General features: G+C 49.1%; 1 protein-coding gene across 6 annotated transcripts in view; it reads right to left on the bottom strand.

Annotated features, from left to right (window-relative positions):
* Nucleotides 1–5,384: 5,384 nt before the first annotated feature.
* YPEL2 (yippee like 2) overlaps nt 5,385–17,719 on the bottom strand; it is a 39,077-nt gene continuing 26,742 nt past the window's right edge. For 5 of the 6 annotated variants that reach the window (XM_040618183.1, XM_040618207.1, XM_040618192.1 and 2 more), the window contains 3 exons: nt 12,719–12,762; nt 11,857–11,965; nt 5,385–10,408 (listed from right to left, as the gene is read on the bottom strand). In XM_040618183.1, the coding sequence (XP_040474117.1) occupies nt 10,319–10,408; nt 11,857–11,965; nt 12,719–12,762 (243 nt within the window). In that variant the 3' untranslated portion in view covers nt 5,385–10,318. The remainder of the gene's footprint in view (nt 10,409–11,856; nt 11,966–12,718; nt 12,763–17,719) is intronic. The other variant, XR_005831451.1, reaches the window with a different exon arrangement.

The following is a 17,719-nucleotide window of genomic DNA, read 5'->3' as shown; positions in this document are numbered from 1 at the left end:
AGCATCCGTGGCAGCAGCTGCCTCCCGCAGCCCCAGTAACACCCAGCAGCTCAACCAACAGCTCAAACGCCACGTTCGGAGAGAAACCCGACCACCAGCTACAGGCAGCAAGGTGCATCCCACCATCTGCTCCATCCCCTGCCCTACAAACCTGCTCCCACCCGGCCGCTGCCCACTGACCTGCCACAACGCCGCGTGTCCCGGGGAGCCGCTGCAGAGCGGGGACGCCTGGCCAGGACCTCAGCAGCACCCATGCTGGGGATGAAGCTCCCTTCCAGCACAAAGCCACCACGTTTTCTCCAGAAACCAGCAAAACCTGGGGCTGGGGGAGGCCCCTGTGATGGGCAGGGCTGGTCCCTCATCAGTGCTATCCCAGCTACCTGAGGTGGTGCCTCCTCACCCTGTGCTGCAGCTTTATGGTGCTCTGGGGGTTGAGGCGCTGCACTGGGTGAGGAAAGGCCCCTTGGCCAGCAGTTAGAAATTTATATTGGCCCGTGAAGTGTTTGGGTTTGTGCCCCCTGAGCGGGGGGTGTTGGCTGCACCCCGCTCTTGTGCCCCGAAGGCTCCCCCTGGGGCGCCCCACTCCGTGCAGCATCTGCACCCCGGCTGCTTTGCCAGGCAGGGAGCTCCACCGGGGAAAATACACGGCTGGGAGGTGAGGCTGGAGAAAACCTCCGTCGTGCCGGGGCGAGACATCCGCTAGCAACGCCGCTTGGCAAAGCCATGCCCCAGGCTGAGCCCCGCAGCATCTCAGCTCCTCCGACAGCCGGGCTCGGCGAGGAGAAGCCCTTGGTTTCTGTCCTGAAACCTTCATAAAAATAGCACAATTATGGGAAAATCCGTGTCCAAGTGGAAAAGAAAACACCAGTCTGGGTTTCACAAGGAAGCAGAGCTATATAAAAGCGCACTCCTATAGCCGCCTGTTATTTCTGTAAAGCGTCCAAAAAATTGCACAGAAACCCTTCACCGAGGGGCACGTTTCCACAGGGTGAGGTCAGGCCCCTGGTAAAGTATTTTATTTTTTTTTCCCCCAGCATTTTATTTCACCTAATCAGAAGTTTCCGTACATGGGGAACAAAACGGCTGCAGAAACGGCCCCGGTGGCTCCATGCGGGGCAGCCCCACCAAGAGCCGGCTGCTTGATCCCGAGCCATAAATAACAGGGCAGGCTGGAAAATCTCCATGATTTATTTTAATTTATTTTTTTTCACAGAAGGCGAGCCGGTGATGCCTGGCCCCCTGCCCCTGTCGTCCTTGCAGCAGCGTTACCCCAAGCCCCCCAACACCAGCCCTCGTGGGGATGATCCCCCCTTACAGACTCGGGGTGACCCAACCGAGGGACGTCTCTCCTGGAGGGATTTAATGAATCGTTAACCCCCTGCGTGGCCTGGACAAGGTTTGTGCCCACAACCGCCCCGCAAAAACAGCGCTGAGAGGCCAAGGGCAGCTGGGGGCTCACGGGGGGCGGTGGCTTTTGGGGGCCACGTGGAGAAGGCTGGCACTGGGGCTCTGCCATTTCAGCCACCCCCCCCTGCGGACCCCTCTCTGCAGCCAGGGCAGGCACCCCCAGGGTGGCACCCTCCTGGGTGACATCCCCTTCATTCCCAGCCCACGTCCATGGGACATTTCTTGGCCAGCGATGGGGAATGGCCTCGATGCTATTTATTCCCCGAGCTGGAGCCGGGTGAAAATAACCCCGGTGTGCTTGGCAGCCTGGAAGTGCTACTGTAAATCCTCCCTGTCAGCACGAAAATCCCCCTGCTGGGGTGGGAGCCGTTACCCCAGTGGGAGAGGTGGCATGGGGGAAGCCCGTGGGGCTGGAGCCCTGCTGGTTTGCCCAAGAAAGGAGGAAAAGGGGTCGGGGGGACCGACGAGGAAGCAACTGGCAGCAACATCCCTCCCCAGCTCCCCTGTCCCAAAAAAAGGGCTGGGGAGCAACGCGGGAGTGTCAGATTGCTCTTGAACCAGGATTAAAGGCCACCAGCGCCGCTTTATTTATAGCTTTGTGATCATCTTCGGGAAAAAAATAATGTCACTGGGACGGGCAGGACCCGGGAGGAGCTGTGAGAGCTGCCCCACACTCAGCCCTGGCGCTCCTTATCGCCCGTCCTCTGGCTGCGGGCGAATGTCACTGTGGCTCAGGGTGGCACCGAGGGGGGGTTCATGCAGCAGCACCCCTCCTCCCTGCCTCCCTCCCCTCCTCCCTGCCTCCCACCCGTCGCGCTCCAGCCCTGGGCCAAGGTTGCAGCAGTGATGCTGCAGCCGCTTGCCAAAGCCCACGTCGGCCACTGTCTGAGTCAGCTTATCTGCGCCCGGCTATTAATAGCTCGCTTTGGCTCGCTTGGGCTCTAATTGCAGTTTAATAACACATCTAATGCAAGCGGGGGAGAGCGCTGCCCCGTATCACAAACCCTGCAACTGCTGTCCTCGCCCCGGCTGGGCAGGGGGCTAACGCTGGCCCTGCCATGGTGGCCAGGTGCCACCTGTGCCCCCCAGCCCAGGGCTCTGCTCCAGGGCACTTTTCCACCACCACCACCAACGTGGCCAAAGGGTCGGAGGCTCTTCCCGGGGCTGCTGCTGGGAGAGACCCCTGAGTCAGGTCTTACCTGGGATACTCAGGATGGGGAATACCAAGCGCACCACTTCTTCCTGCGGGGGGAATCTCCCCACAGGGGTCACATCCAGGCTGGCGCGGTGCCGATGCACACCAGCCTGCTGGTAGGAACCGCTGCCACCGGAGCGGAGCAGCCGGCAGCCACCGCCGCTGACCGGTCCCCTGCCCATCCTGCCCGCCCCAGCAGCACGTTGCAGGGGAAAAGCCGTGTAACAAGACAGAAATATTTTAATTTTTCTCTCTAAATCACATCAAAGAATTAAAGTCAACAAAAAGGGCCAGAAGCCCGGGCCCTCCATGCCGGGCTGTCTGGGGCTACGGCAGCAGCGGGCGCGGGGGCAGGATGGCCACACGGGCTCCAGCCCTCAAGGGGCACCGGGACAGGCAGCCCTGCCACCCCGCTCCTCGCCCCAACGGCTGGAAGCCAAATCCCTCTCCCCGGCCACACGTGCATGGCCCCAGCACGCGGGCGCTGTAACGGGGTCATTGGTGTCACTGCTCGTCGTGCCACCGTGAGATGGGAACACAGTTAAAACCTTTGGGCCTGTTGAGCGAGCTGGCACCAGCCCCCACGCAGGGCAGCTTCGGGGGCTGTAGGAACGAGCCCAGCGCCGGCGCAGCGGTGAGGGGCTGCCCCGCACCAGAGCCTGCTCATCGCCAGGCACCGCGGCGTGCCCGAAGGACCAGCCTCACATTGTTCGGAGATGTCATCATTTCCAAGACCTTCCTGCTGTGCAGGGCAGAGGCAGCAGGCATCTCACCCTCCCGTCTCCTGCAGATGCCACCAGCAGCCTCGCGAGCCTGCAGCCAGCACATCAGGCGCAGGCGTGGTGCCAGCAACGGTGAGTTAAGGTTTTGGCAAAATCAAGAAGTCCCGTTCCCTCGAGCCCCCTGGACAAGCCAGGCATTGTAACGACCATCCCATCGGCTGAACCCGTTTGCCCACGCTCCCAGCGCCCATGGGATGTGGCTCCTCACCCGCCTCCCACGACCCTCGGCGCCTCCTCGCCTTCCACCTTCCAGGAGTTGCAGCTTGAGCTCAGGGCACCGAGGAGCTGGCACCATCACGCCTCTCCAAAGAGGGTTAAGTTGCTGTTTCAGACACGTGGGGAATTAAGGGCAGCGGGTGGCACGGTGCACTGCCGGGCACTGGCACAGGGCACGGGGACAGGTCCCAGGCACGGTCATCAGTGGGATGAAGAGGGATTGCACCAGCTCAGAGAACCCCACCCCAAACACGCACTGTTTTCAATCCCACAGCCCTTTCCAAGGGAGTGTTGAGCTGAAGGCACCGGGGATCGGAAGGGTTGTGCCCCGCTCACCTGGGAGCACAGAAACAACCCTGGCATGGAAGCAGCCACCGCCAGATGGGATGAACAGCGGCAGGCTGTGGTTGCAGCTAGCAAAAATTACTCGTAACGACATCACAGCACGTATTTGAGACAGACAAGCTCCCTCTGTTACTCAAAGGCATTGCTCCGTATTTTAATATTGCAGGATCGCGCCCCCCCCCCCATGTGCCCCCTTTCCTTCCAAAGTGCAAGCTCCGCTTCCCACACACGGATTTTCTTTGCTTTGGGACTAGCGTGGACCAACCCCAGGAAAATCTCGTTTGCCAAACTTCTGAAACCAGCGTTTGACTTGCAAATACCCAAACGCGCCAGACAGCTTTACCGACACTTTGGTTTAACTGCGAGTAACAGGTACCTCCTACAGGCACCGCAATACTTTACAAAACCACAGAGCTACACAGGGAATTCTACCAACAAGCAAAACTTCCAAACCCTGGGGTGGTTTTCTGGCCACTGGGAACCCTCTGACCCATTCTACCATCACAGGCACTGCTACAGAACGGTGCTGACAAAACTCTTCACCCACGGGAAGCAATTTAAGGAGAATTAGCAGATTTTTTGATTTTTTCATGGGTTTCTTGTTACTGCTGCCACTTGAAAAATACCTTACAATTCTGTAATTCCTCATGAAATAAAGTCGGTGCTTCCCTGCTGGTCTGGTTTAGGGAAAGGCACTCGGTTACGGTATGGTGGTGCCAGGTGTCAGCGCTGTCTCCTGGTCCATTTGTCGTTTCCTCTTGTACTAAATCCTGTTTTTCAGGAGCTACGGATCATCCTTCTGCTCTGCCCAGCAGGACCCTTGCCCACCACCACAGTCTCCAAGTGCTGAAGTGTTTCAAGTGCACTAGGTGCCTGCCCCGGACTGGCAGGCACTGGAAAAGAGGATAACTGGACTATTTTCAAGCTAAATGTAAAATTACTCAGATAATCAAATTTGCACACAGTCAGATTAAAACAGGAACACTGACCAGCAGTTTTAGTACTTGAAAATTTTATTTTCTCAAATGAGCACCAACACATATTGTAAATATGACAAACAATACGCCTCCCTCTAATACTGAAGAACTATATACAATGTACAAATACATGAAAAGGTGAAAACCAATTATTTGAAAACAATTGCATTTATTACTGAAGCAAATGACCTGAAAGAATATGCCAAAAAAAAAAAATTAAAATAAGATCAAAGAAATAAAAGTATACACAATTTGTAAACACAAGAGCATCAATAGACAGGCTGGTATTGGAAATATCGTCCTTTAGTTTTGTCAGTGGGGAAAGCATTCCCATTTCCTTATGAGAAACAAAACAAAGGATACATACAGTTTGTAACTATGAGAACAGCTTATTTGTGGTTGTACCTTACACAATGCCATTCTGCTTGCGTTTGAATATGTTGATTTTATATTTTTTTTTTCTGAATTCAAGATGATTTTGTTTCCCCTCTTCTGCTTATTCTTTTTAAACAGGATTCTGCAAAATCTACGCCTAACCTAATTGTTTCTGAGCATTTAATTTCTGAGGCCTCTCACGCGGTGAGAAGCGCTGCTTCCCACTGAGCTGAGCTCTGGTTCTCGCCGATCTGTTTACCCAACCGGGTGTTTGGGTGTCATCTCTTCAGCCTAGAACTGGTTCACGCGGAAACATGATGCTCCTCCCGAAACAAGGAAGTGCAGTGAAATGCATGATTAACACATTCTCACATACCAGTTAGAAGAACGCATACAGAGAAAATTCTCACTTGATCATCACAAGAACAACAGATTTCATTTGTAGGGTTTGGGTTTTTTTCTGTATATTTTTTTAAATCGTGTGCACCAAAAAAAAAAAGAGTATTAAAGAGCGTGCAACAGTTATTCAGCACTGAAAACAGCTCCTTGCTCAGCAAAACACAGTCCAGTGGTTTGTGCTGTTGGTCCACTTTGGGATAAACAAGAGACCCCATGAATTAAGAACGAAGAAGGGGGAGAAGGGGGGAGGTTGAAGACAGAAAGGAAAAACAAAAAAATGAACTTTACTGCCAAAGAGGTAAACTTTTACTCTAATTTGTTAAGTAGCAGCCTGGTTTAAAAAAAGAAAAAACAACAAACAAACCCAAACAAACAAACAAACAAAAAAAAACCCAACTCAAAAAGAAAACCAGGATCCATGTCCAAAGACTTTATGGTTTAGTTTAAAAACAATGACTAGTTAAAAATCTTCATCCTCCATCCCTGCTGCCCCCAAGCAACTGGCAACAGCATTTCAGAGGTTGCAGCTTATATTCAATCCTGTTTTCTAAGTCTCGGTATCTACTTCACTCCAGCCAATACTGGTGCAAGAGAATATTTCAGGCCCAGATCCTACAAACCAGATCTCCTCAGGCAAGTTGTGCCCAGATGGAGCCTACAGCTTTGCCAGGACTCGCTGTGGGAACACAAGCTGACACGGGGCTCAGGCTGCCGGATGGGACCTCCAGCACTGAGTGAAGGTGCTTCAGCACGTAACTCCAGGCACCGGGGTGCTCCCCGAGCGCCTGCAGCTACCTCCCATCTCACACTTCAGTACCTGCCTGCACCGCGGGCTGCTCTCCGTAACCTGGCCACCGCCTGCGCCGGAGACCAGTTCTGCCAGATGGAAGCGGGAGTGACTCCCCTCTCCTGCCAAGTCCAGAGGAAAAATGGATTGACTTAAGAGGAAAACGTATATGATGATTTTTGTTTCCCTTTAAACATATTTTCCAACAAATACAGAAGGAAACAGCATCATTTATAAACAACAAAAAAGTGCTCTCAGGGAGGGGCTCTGAGAAAACAGCACCAAATATATTATTTTTTTTAAAAAAATTAAATATTATTTACAAAAGCATATTTCACAAGATAATGTTGTTTTTTTCTGCTTTGTATATATTATCATCTGAATATTTATTACAGGGATCAGGATTTCAAACCAGATAATCCACCAGAGCAAAACAATTTAAAACTTTCTCAAGTCTGAGCTTTGGGATAGTTGGGGGTGATGTAAACTCAAGGATGCATGCAGCTTGCCAGAGACGAGGCTGCCGCATCAAAACAAAAAAAAAAAAAGCGAAACTCGCTGCTGTCCCTATCATCTCGAGGATGTCACCCACAGAGAGCAGCGCCACGGGCGCTCAGTGCTCTGCGTTCAGGCACTGCCTGTCCATGGGCCACATCTCCAGCTCAGAAACCACGGTCCCACCTTGCTCCCCCCAGCTGGTAACAAACTGGCTACAGTCAACTCACAGGACCAGAGGGATGCAGACAGCGAGGTTCTTTGGTTGTGCTCTCAATGTATCGCTCTATGAGGCATTGGTTTCGCCTGCGCTGACTGCGGTAGCCGCTAGATACAGCTCTGATCATCCTGTCTGGTCACCAGCTCCCAATACTGTCATGCATCTCAATACAGCAAGTCACAGATGAGTTAGAAGCGGACTAAAAAAAAAAAAAGTCCTTCATATTTAATGGACACGTAGCAGAGAACAAATGCCAATGAGCTTCACAAGCCCATTTTTCCTTATCTCCCTGCACAGTGTATTAAAGTCACTCCGCAGAGAATTCTCTGGTTGTCGGGGACGTTCACAGGCACACATGGTTTTTTTTGTATCAGGGCTTGAGGCCAGATTCTCAGCAAGTGTGAATCTGTGGGTGATGACGGGACAAAACCGATTAAAACCAGATTAAGATCTTGCCGTATTCAAGCTTAGACTGGTTGCCATTAAAAGCATAACCCCTGCGAAGAGTTAAAACCAGCCCGATCTGACGGATCATCATCCTTTCTTGTCCCAAATATACGGATAAACACATTTACATCTGATAGCTCTCTGCAGTGACTGTTCTTATTTCTCAGAGCAGTCTTCTAGACAGGCCTACCTTTTATATTGCTTTTTAATAGGCAATCACTTTAAATACCAACATAAACCCATGAGCCCTTGTGTGCTCTTTTTTTTTTTTTTTTTGATTTGGGGTTAAACCCATGAGCCCTGTGTGCTTTTTTTTTTTTTTTTATTTGGGGTTTTGATTTTTTTTTTTATTTGGGGTTATCTCTTACTTCTCCCGACTCCAACCAGACCCCTTTAAAGGCTACGTATCTGGGGAGACCAAAGAGCTCTTCAAAGAATGCAAATTACTTCCCATTAGTCAAAACCCAATAACTTGGGTCACCAACCAAAGGACAGGAAAACGGGACCAGGTCAGTGCCAAAGTCAACAAGACAGTGGGCACCGCAGAAGTTTGGATTTCTACTAGATTTTTATCACCGAAGGGAATATGGATGATGGAAGCAGAGACCATCAGAAACGCAAGCTGAAGCAACTGTTACACAGCCACAGCAGCAAGGGTGAAGGCAGAAGCCACCTCCTGACCAGGCAGCCACAAACGGAGCCAACTCCATCCACTGCAGGAGCCAGGCCAGCCTCCAGCTCACTTCTCTCCCCAAGGCTGCAAAGTGGTTCAAGAGAAAAAACAGCCTTTGCTTAGATGGGCCATCAGGTTTGGGTTTCTGCAGAAGGACTCAACACATGAAGTTCCACCCTGGTCCATAAGCAGCCTCTCTGCCCACATCCCCTTCATTTAACAGCAAATTCCTTTCTCACCACCGGCCCTCCGTCCTGATCCCCACAGCTGAGGCTCTCCTGGGGGTGGGGGCGAGCGACAACAGATTACAGCTCCAAAGCTTCGGTTTCATAAGGAGTTACAAACCCCTGCACAATACTCTTTCCTTCTGGATTAAGAAAGATTTCCCCCAATGGATTAACCTACTTGAAAGAATTCCACAAACAAAAAGAAAATTCACTCAGAGAGATAAAACTAATTCGGTTAAATAGTCTTGAGTTATGCACCAGATACTGGCTGGACTGTTGCAGAGCAAACTTCACATTGTCACTTACGTCTAACGCAGCTCCCCTCTCACACACGATGCCCCTTCCCCACCGACCACTTCAGGAAGGTCCGCAGTAATTAAAATGAAAAAATTAAAATGGGAAGGACTTGTCCCTTGCAGTTATGATGCCCACATCTACCCCCCACGCCCCGCTTTAAACACCCAAGGCATAAGACAATTTCAGGGGTAGCGGGAAGATGTTTCATTTCTTTTTCCTTTCCCATTCCCCCTGTGCCTGCAACAGGCTTCTGGGAGTGAGAAAAGGGGGGGGGGAAGTTTTTGGGGAGGATACCTCATGGCTTGAAATATCCACCTGTGCAACACTGCTACAACCACCAGGCTCCTCTGCTCCCTCCTCTCCCCACTCTCACACGATTCCTCTGCCAGGCTCCATGAGCGGAGCTGACGGCTGGCGCCTGGGATTTAAGAAAAAGATTCTGTAACAGTATTTTGCTACTCACACTTGTGAAGGATTGGTAAAAGACCCCCAGGGATGCTCGGTGGAGGCCTGGAAATCAAGGGGTACCATGTGTTACTACATTTGTCCCCATCCTCCTCCACGCCATCTCCTCTTCCTTGCCTAGCACGTGCCTTTTTTCCCCCCCTGTCATATCTTCTAAGCTGCAGCTCAGCCCCCTTGTGCCTTAAGTGGTTTTCTCCTCCTCTCTGAAGGGCTCAAGAGTCAGGATTTGGTTTCTCCAGCTGTGAGGATGCTCCCCACAGCTGTGCTCTGTTGGGATGTTCGACCTACCTACCCTGAAAGATGAGAAAAAGGAGAGGCAGGGAATCTCTCCAGCCTTCAGGTCCTCCGCCCCCGCCCCCAAACAACGAGTTCATAAATGGCAAACAAAACACAGATTTGCGATTAGCTTGCGGGGGGAACTGGTTACGACTTGTGCTCAGCCGGCTTAGACTGAAGCTCCATCGATGGAGCAGGTTCTACGATTCGGAGAGAACGCAGCCGTGAGGTATTTTTCTGTCCATTTAGACAAGTAGATAGTTTCAAGCCTTGGTTAACCAGGACTTAAAGGAGAAGTACAGTTTCAACTTCTGATGACTTCCCTTTGGGCCCCGCTCCCCACCCCCTATTACCTTCTCCTGCCCAAAACTCAGGTCTTCCTCCCGCACCGAGACCTTCTGATAAAATGCCACCACAAAGCCAACTTCAGTTTGTACTTAAACATTCGTCAACATGGAATGGCTGTCGGGCATTCGGTGCATTCTCTTAGCCAACGCCAGAACAGAGAGAGAAGCAGCCAGGGTCAACTCACAAACAGATACAAAGCAAAGAGACAGAGAGACAGAAATTTAGAGGCCAGTCACCAATAAAGATGGAGAAGGGTGTGAAGATGCTCCCAAATTGCAGAGCCTCTAAATGCATGGAACCAAGCGTTCAGTCACTCTCTCACTCTTGGATATAATGTTCGGTTGGATGGCATTCTCTTACACGCTGGTAGGGCTGGGCTCTTTCCATTCAATCCCAGCCATTATCCTTGATCATGTGAGCTAGTTCAATGATGTATTTGCCTTCTTTATACTTCTGGCTGCTTTCAAAGGCGTGTTCCTAAAAAAAGGAGAAAGAATGAGATCAAGACGACATATCAAGACGATATTTGAAGGTAAATTCACAGTAACAGATCAGATCCAGGAGTGCTGGTACAAGTTTTCGCCTTGGCTACAGAGTAACACAGTCAAACTGTAGGTCCTCCTGTTGGCTTTCAGGAAAATTAAGTTAGGAGAATCTTAAATCCTACTTCTAACTGTCTTTACAGGGGTGGTAAAAGAGCAATCGGCACCACGCAAATGTGCAGCTTTCTGCAGGCCAACGGCAACTGCTCCTTGAACTATCATTTAGGAATCATCGGTGATGAAATCCACCTCTCTCTAGGGTGCTCTGTGGATTTATTGACGTTTATTAAGAATGCAGAGGTCCTCTGATGAAACATGCTGTAAAAACGCTACCGTTGGGAATGAGATGCAATATGGTAGGTTCCGTGTAGAAATGGAGCTTCAAGCACCAAGGGATGAGAAGGACCCACTCTACACAGACGTGTGCTTGGAGCTACAGAAACCCACAGCGCTTCAGCACGGCAAACTGAAGAAGTAAGGAAATCTATGGGATCCCTAAGCAGGAGGGACTCCTGGTATTGAGGTTGCATCCTCAAAAGCAGTTTCAGCTCTGCTCAGGTATTCTGTCTGCACGCATACCATGCATCTGAAAGAACATCGCTCTCTTGCTAGAGAGGCTCAGGCTTAGTGCTATATTTAGGAAATTTTGTATTTTGTTTTACAATAAACACAATTTATGTAATTAGTGTCCTTCTCCATTTGTGAGATCCATGCTGTGCTTCTGCATGGGTTCCTACTGCATCAATTTTTGATGCTTTACTTTTTATAGCCTTTCAACTGATTTATTAAAGCATATTTCTGTCCAGAGGCCACGGATACAATATATGTTTTCTTCAGACACTGGTCAAACTGTTTCGACAAACAAGTAAGCTGCATGCCTCCTGAAGCAGAAATTAGGATGTAACATAAGCCTTTATTTGAAGGTAATTGAATTTATGAAAAGCAAGAGACTGTAAACAGAAAAAGCTCATGTTCAATAGCATTTCCAGTGGGAAGGACACAGGATTAACAATATATGGATCATTATTGTTCTGATATCGTCTCAGAAAAAAAGACAGTATGAACAACACGACTGACTGAAGTTACCTTCATTTATGTTAAGTATCACTAAGGGACCCACCAACACCAGGCCCACAGTGTATATTCTTCGTGAAGAAAGACATTAGCCACAACGAGCTCCTGCTCTGAAGGGATGCAGCAAACACAAAGCAGGTGGTGGGAAAATGGAAACACAGGAAGGAAAACAGACGTGGCTACAGACCAGAACCCACATTCCTGGTTCCCAAGTTAATGCTCTTTCCACGAGACCACATTACACACACACCTTCAGAAAGCGCTGCAGCAAAGATGCTCACAGAGGAAACAAATGATACTGATACTCACATATTTCCAACCCAGTGTGGTTTTGCAGTTTTCACAGTAAATATCTGCAACCGCATGTAATCCTGTTAATAACACCCGCTCCTCTGCAGGGCCACAGCCCACATTAACTCTGGGGAAAAAGGAGAGATGCTCCCTATTAGCGTGTCTTTCCACATCAAGACGCTACAATGAAGCTGACAGCAGTTTTACTGCAGTATTTGAAAACATAAGCAGGAGGTTTGGGATACCAAATACCACAGCTGTGCCCAAAGCAAAGATCTCTTGTAGTCACAGAACAGAATGAAAAGGTAAAATAGGATTTTTATTCAACTAAAAATCCTATAAAGCTTTGAGCAGAAGATTAATAACATTCTAGGAAATTGCACTAATTATGCATTTGAGAAAGATTTTCATTTTCAAATTGATAAAATGGTACTTTTACTTTCCCAAATGGAAAACTGAAAAATGTCACTGGAATCAGCAGTTCTTCTGAAAGACATCCCAGCAACGATCTCACCAAAACTACTTTCAGTTATTGGGAAAATTATACTTCATTTCTCTGCTAGCTCTAAAAAGTAAGTTCATATTTAGCTATCATTTATTCTCTACGTTTACGAAACTCTGAGAAGAGAATGACTCATCCGTTAGCTCTTATTTCTCAATCTGATGAGAAAAACCTCCACCTTTTCCTAGCCGCTTATCTGAAACCTCAACATACAATCCAGTATGAATCAGTGCTATTTCCTGACTACTGCTATTTCTCCAACCATTTTCAGCAAGCTCCCAAGTCTTAGGCAGAGGTTTTCTAAAGGAAGACTATCCTTTTGTTTTCTTAAGCTTATCATAAGGGATGCAGAGGTGAGACGTACAAAGTTATACTCACACTGAATTGAAGAGGTATGCTCGTCCTTGGCTTCCTTGAAAGGACTGAAAGGCAAGAAAACAAAACTCAGTTGGCTGCTTGATAGAAATAAGGCTAAGGCAGGACCTGCCCGCAACGACTGCATTAATGGTAGTTATAGCAACTGTTAGTCAGGGCCTGAGAAACGCACATCACACATCGATACAGCCTCTGAGATGGAAGGGCACGCAGCGAAATGTCAGGAGATGAGCACTGATGAACGGAGGTCTTGTCCTGCAGACGGGAAGGGAGGAGCTGCCTCCACTTCTAACGCCTGCCCATTCCACAAGGTGTACTGGCAACCCACAAAGAACTTCACCTGGTGTTACCAGGATTTCCAGTGCTGTACAAGCCCGATGTGCTTTTCAAGAGTTAATCTGTTTTCTCTCTTCTATCCCACCAAGGCCTATTTTTACACTTTCACTTCTGTTTTTGAATTTCACACTACTGCCTCAACCTTACCTAACGTAGCCTTGCTGCCAAATACTGATTTGCATCTCTTTTCTGAAAACAAGGTGCTGATGGAGGCTTCCCATGGCACTGCCAGTTCTGGAACACTGCTGTTGCACTTGACGGCACATGAACTCCCCTTAGGAAGACTGCACAGATGGATGCTGGACTAAACTGAGAGACTGGGACCGATTTGTGCAAGGTGCTGTGCACACAAATACAACCTCTACTCTAGCGATTTTACATAAGACCTTAACCTCGCTGAGGGTCTGCGAGCCTTCATATTCCCGCTGATGCCAGGGAGATCTTCATGACTGGATCTAATTAGACATATGACAAAAAAAACCTGGGTAGAGATGAACATGGACAAGAAAGAACCTCATCGTAGCAAAACCACACCAGATAATCACCAGTCACAGCACATCCTCTCTGCCCCACTTTTCCTTGGGATCTTAAAGCATCACCATGAAAAGGCAGCACTCTGAAGACAGCAGGGCAATGCCAGTCTGGTAGGACACTCCAGGTAGCCAGGACACGTCTGAGAGCCAGCAGCCTCCATTTGTGTCAGTTCTGTAACATTATCCCATCACAGTGCCTCGCTTACAAGAGCTGGCTCACACATAGCAAGTGCTACCTGCATTTTTAATGTACTTTGACAAGCACACACTGAATTAAACATTTGGTGCTTATGAGCAAGAGCACAGTTGCTCTCTGTACACAAGCTACCTTACGGGATACCTCAGGGAATGTATGCACCAAGGGCCAAGGAGCTGGGAAAGTCAAATAGCAGCTTTTCTGGACCATTTAATCCTTTATTTTGCACCTTACCAGGAACCTTGGAATATGTAATGGTTTTCTTAAAACCCCAACTTCTACAGATGAGTGATGATTTCAGACTAAATATCCTTAGAAGCAGGGGGAAAGAGAGTTTTGATAGAAAAGAAAAACATTCAGGGTTTTACCTCCCCATCCCATTAACACTGGTCATCTATTTAGTTAAGAGCCATCTAACCCTAGGGCAGCACAAATGTGCTTTTCCCACATCACATAAAGCAATCTCTGGCAGACTCCTGCCCTTTTCAGGTTGTCCCCTTCCGTCATTCCAGCCCTAGGGATCACAGAATGGTTTGGGTTGGAAGGGACCTTAGAGATCCCCTAGTTCCAGCCCCCCTGCCATGGACAGGGACACCTGCCACTAGAGCAGCTCGCTCCAAGCTCCATCCAACCTGGCCTTGCAGGATGCGCCCCACACCTGCCCTGCTGCTGCCTCATGGAGAAGCGAAGTCAAAGCCATGCCTGAGAACCTGCAAGCTTGCAGATGGATCTGGACACCATTTCTTACATCCACATACATCTGCATTAATCAACTGCCTCCGGCCTCCTCCGCACTGGGAAGGCTGCTGCGTGTCTCCAGCTCATGGCCCTAATTCCCAGAGCTAGGGTATCAACCCACTAGCTCCGGCGACTATTTCTTGGATGCTGCCTGGGGTAACAGCAAGCAGCTCTGGAACAGCCTGTAAGATGTTCTCTCCATCACGAGTCCTGTTCATGTGAAAGGCAGAGACAGAAAATTCACTCACCAGCAGGAGAGAACAAAACACATTAAAGGTGTGATTTGAAACTGCCCTGACAAGAGAACAAGTACAGCCTGTCACGGTGTATAGCCTGGTGCCCTTCTTGGTGTCAAAGTATCTTCCAGAATTAGCAAAGCCTCACTTGAAGATCCCAGCTGCAAGAACATATGCAAAAGGCTCCCTACCACAGAGCAGAGGCACCTCTGTGGGCAAACAGAACGCCCCAGGGCATGCAAGCAGGGAGCCGCAGCCAGCCAGGAAAGCTGCCTGTGAGGTCTGCATGGCAGCAAGGGCTCTGCCAGCTATAGAGTCACCGCCTGGCAAAAAAAATTTAACTCGGTCCTGGAGGAGTGACTATTCTTCAGAGGAATCTGAAGCCTGATATTACTTGCCACCCAGGACACAGAAGAGCCACTCTGGATTCAGAGAGGACGCCCAAGGCATTTGGCTATCTTTTTCACTCAGACAAAAGCAGTGCCCTGAGGAATTTGAAAGGAATTAAATAGGACACATGGCTCAAGCATGTTTGTGTAATTGCATTTATTAGAGAAGCTTCTTCTAATCCTTCTGCAGCACTCAAGTTCTTTATTACTGTTATTGTCAGCTGGCTGATACCCCACATGCCAACTAGGTCTAGCCTGACTGCTACAAAACACACAGACTGCGTTGTGTCAGCATCCCGTGTGGTAAAGTAGGAACCAACACAAAGCTGATGCCCCCCAGTCCAGAAAGAAGAGTCCAGGCCAGACCCTGGCAATGCTCTGCCTTGCCACAGCAAACAGCAGGGGCATCGGCTGTCTACGCTGCAAAGGAAGGATGCCAGCCTGGAAGGATGGACTGTGGAGGGGTACAGAGATGAAACAGGAGGTCTCACAGCAACATGCGTGCCATCAAAGCAAAATGAAAGCAGATGAGGCTTGCTAACCATCCAGTCCTTCCCAGTAAATACTTTTCCATAAACACCAAAGTGACTAAGTTTGCCAATAACAACAACCATGGGAGCAATGTTTTTATTGGTACAGAAATAGGATTTTCCATTACTGCTGTACAAAGGCCTGTCTTTAATAAACAAAACCAAACCCATCAGCTTTGTGTTCTGGGCTCACTGGACACCATTCCAGCCCACTCCCAAGGACAGTAGCATCCTTTCAGGGGTGCCTTTCCTTCCAGCTCAAGCCAGTGCTTTAGGGTATCTAAGGGCAGTAATTGCAAAAACCATCAGATTAACTAACTCCTGCCCAAGCAGAACTTTTCAACATACCACTGCTCAGCTTTCAGTGCTGTCGCCTGTCTTAAACATTCACCCTCCAGCTAGCTAAGGATTCAGCAAGTCATATAAAAAGAAGTGAGAGAAGTCTGGCAACCACCTCAGGTTCACCTGGGCATCTGCCCTCTTTAAGACTAAGCCAAACCTATCTTTACAAAGGTAGCACAGGCAGGTTTTATCTGGGTGTTGGAACCTCAGCATTTTCTGGAGATGTTCCTTCTCTTCTGGCACTCCAGAAAAGCTGGCACATGCTGTAATGGGCACTATGAAATCAGAAGAAACAGGTATATTTATACACAAGCAGATGTTCTTTTCTGTTTGGTTGTGTTTTTTTTTTAAGAAACACACAAAGAGATTTCCACAACACGCTTGTTTTCACTGAACAGTGACAGTCAGCAGTAAAACCTACGTTCTCTGCTGTGCATTTTCCCTGTGTAGACATTTTTGACACACATTCAAAGGTGTATCTCACACGCAAACTTCTAAATCCAGACTTCTTATTCTCTAAAACAACAGCTCCTGGCATCACTTCCTAGCTAAAAGCAATGGAAAGGATTTTTTTGTTGTTGTTTCCCACTGAAAGCCCAAGCACATATTTTTCTCTGCACTGCTAACGCTCAGTGTCTGGCTGGAAACACATCTGGATGTGCCAGCAACAAAACTCTCCCTCCCCATCCTGCCTGAGCACACAATACAAATGTATTAATTAAACACAATACAAGCTTTTGAGATGTGCAGTGCACAACAGCTTATTCCTCCTGACTCCTCATGTTCAAAAAGCTTCCCTGCTCCTGGGTGCTCTGCTCAGCATGGAGGCAGCTCAGAGCTGCAGGGCTCGAGGAGTGCTGATTTGAGTAGCCAGGTGGGAAACCACAAGCCTGGAGTCAGCTCTTTGGCTGCAGATCCTTGCCTACTGAGCTGTCTCTTGTTACGGCAGAAGCTCCATGTTAAGATGCCTTTGGCAGCTGCTCTTGGTTTAAGAAGTTCCTATCACCCAATTTACAGACACTCATTATGGCCCCTTCAGCTGTGCTGATTCCAAATTAGGTCTGTGAAATCATTATTTTTAAGGACAAATACTTCGGGGGGGGGGGGGTGGGGGGTGTTTGAGGGAAATAGCTTTCTCTCCTCGTACCATATCATGGATCCAGTTTAAAGCGCAATCACCCAGACGACTAAATAATCACAGTATGGGGGCAGACACAAGTTGTTCAGAGTAGGAAGGTCTCAAAACGAAATTTGCTGGCAAAGAACCACACTGCAGAACTGCAGCTCTAGTGAGAGACAGGCTGCGGGATAGGGAGCTTGGGTTTCACAGACGCTGTTAAACCAGATCTGCCGCAGAAGGAAGCGTTACCACGCAGCCAGCATCGAAGTGCCAGCTCCTTTGCGGCAGACATGTTCTGCTCACTAGAGACAGACTCAGCCTGCAAGACTCGAAGTTGAATCCTTATATATTCAACACCCATGACCTTGGGAGCTGTCATTTTGGTTTAGTCCACTTGTTATATTCTGGCCTCGATCCAAAGCGCTGAATCTACCACTCTGAGCAAGCCGCAGAGCCGCTCTCCGTGGAGCGACAGCACGCAGCCGGCCAACACGCGTGCAGGGGAGGGCTATGCCCCTCCATCACTCCAGCCCGTCTCACCTTCCACCTGCCTTCCCACCACCACCAGACCTTTGCACTTGCAC

Source organism: Falco naumanni, chromosome 1 (assembly GCF_017639655.2).
Source record: "Falco naumanni isolate bFalNau1 chromosome 1, bFalNau1.pat, whole genome shotgun sequence".
Lineage (NCBI taxonomy): Eukaryota > Metazoa > Chordata > Aves > Falconiformes > Falconidae > Falco > Falco naumanni.
The sequence above is the reverse complement of the archived record's forward strand: the minus strand, read 5'-3'. Positions and strand labels throughout refer to the sequence as shown.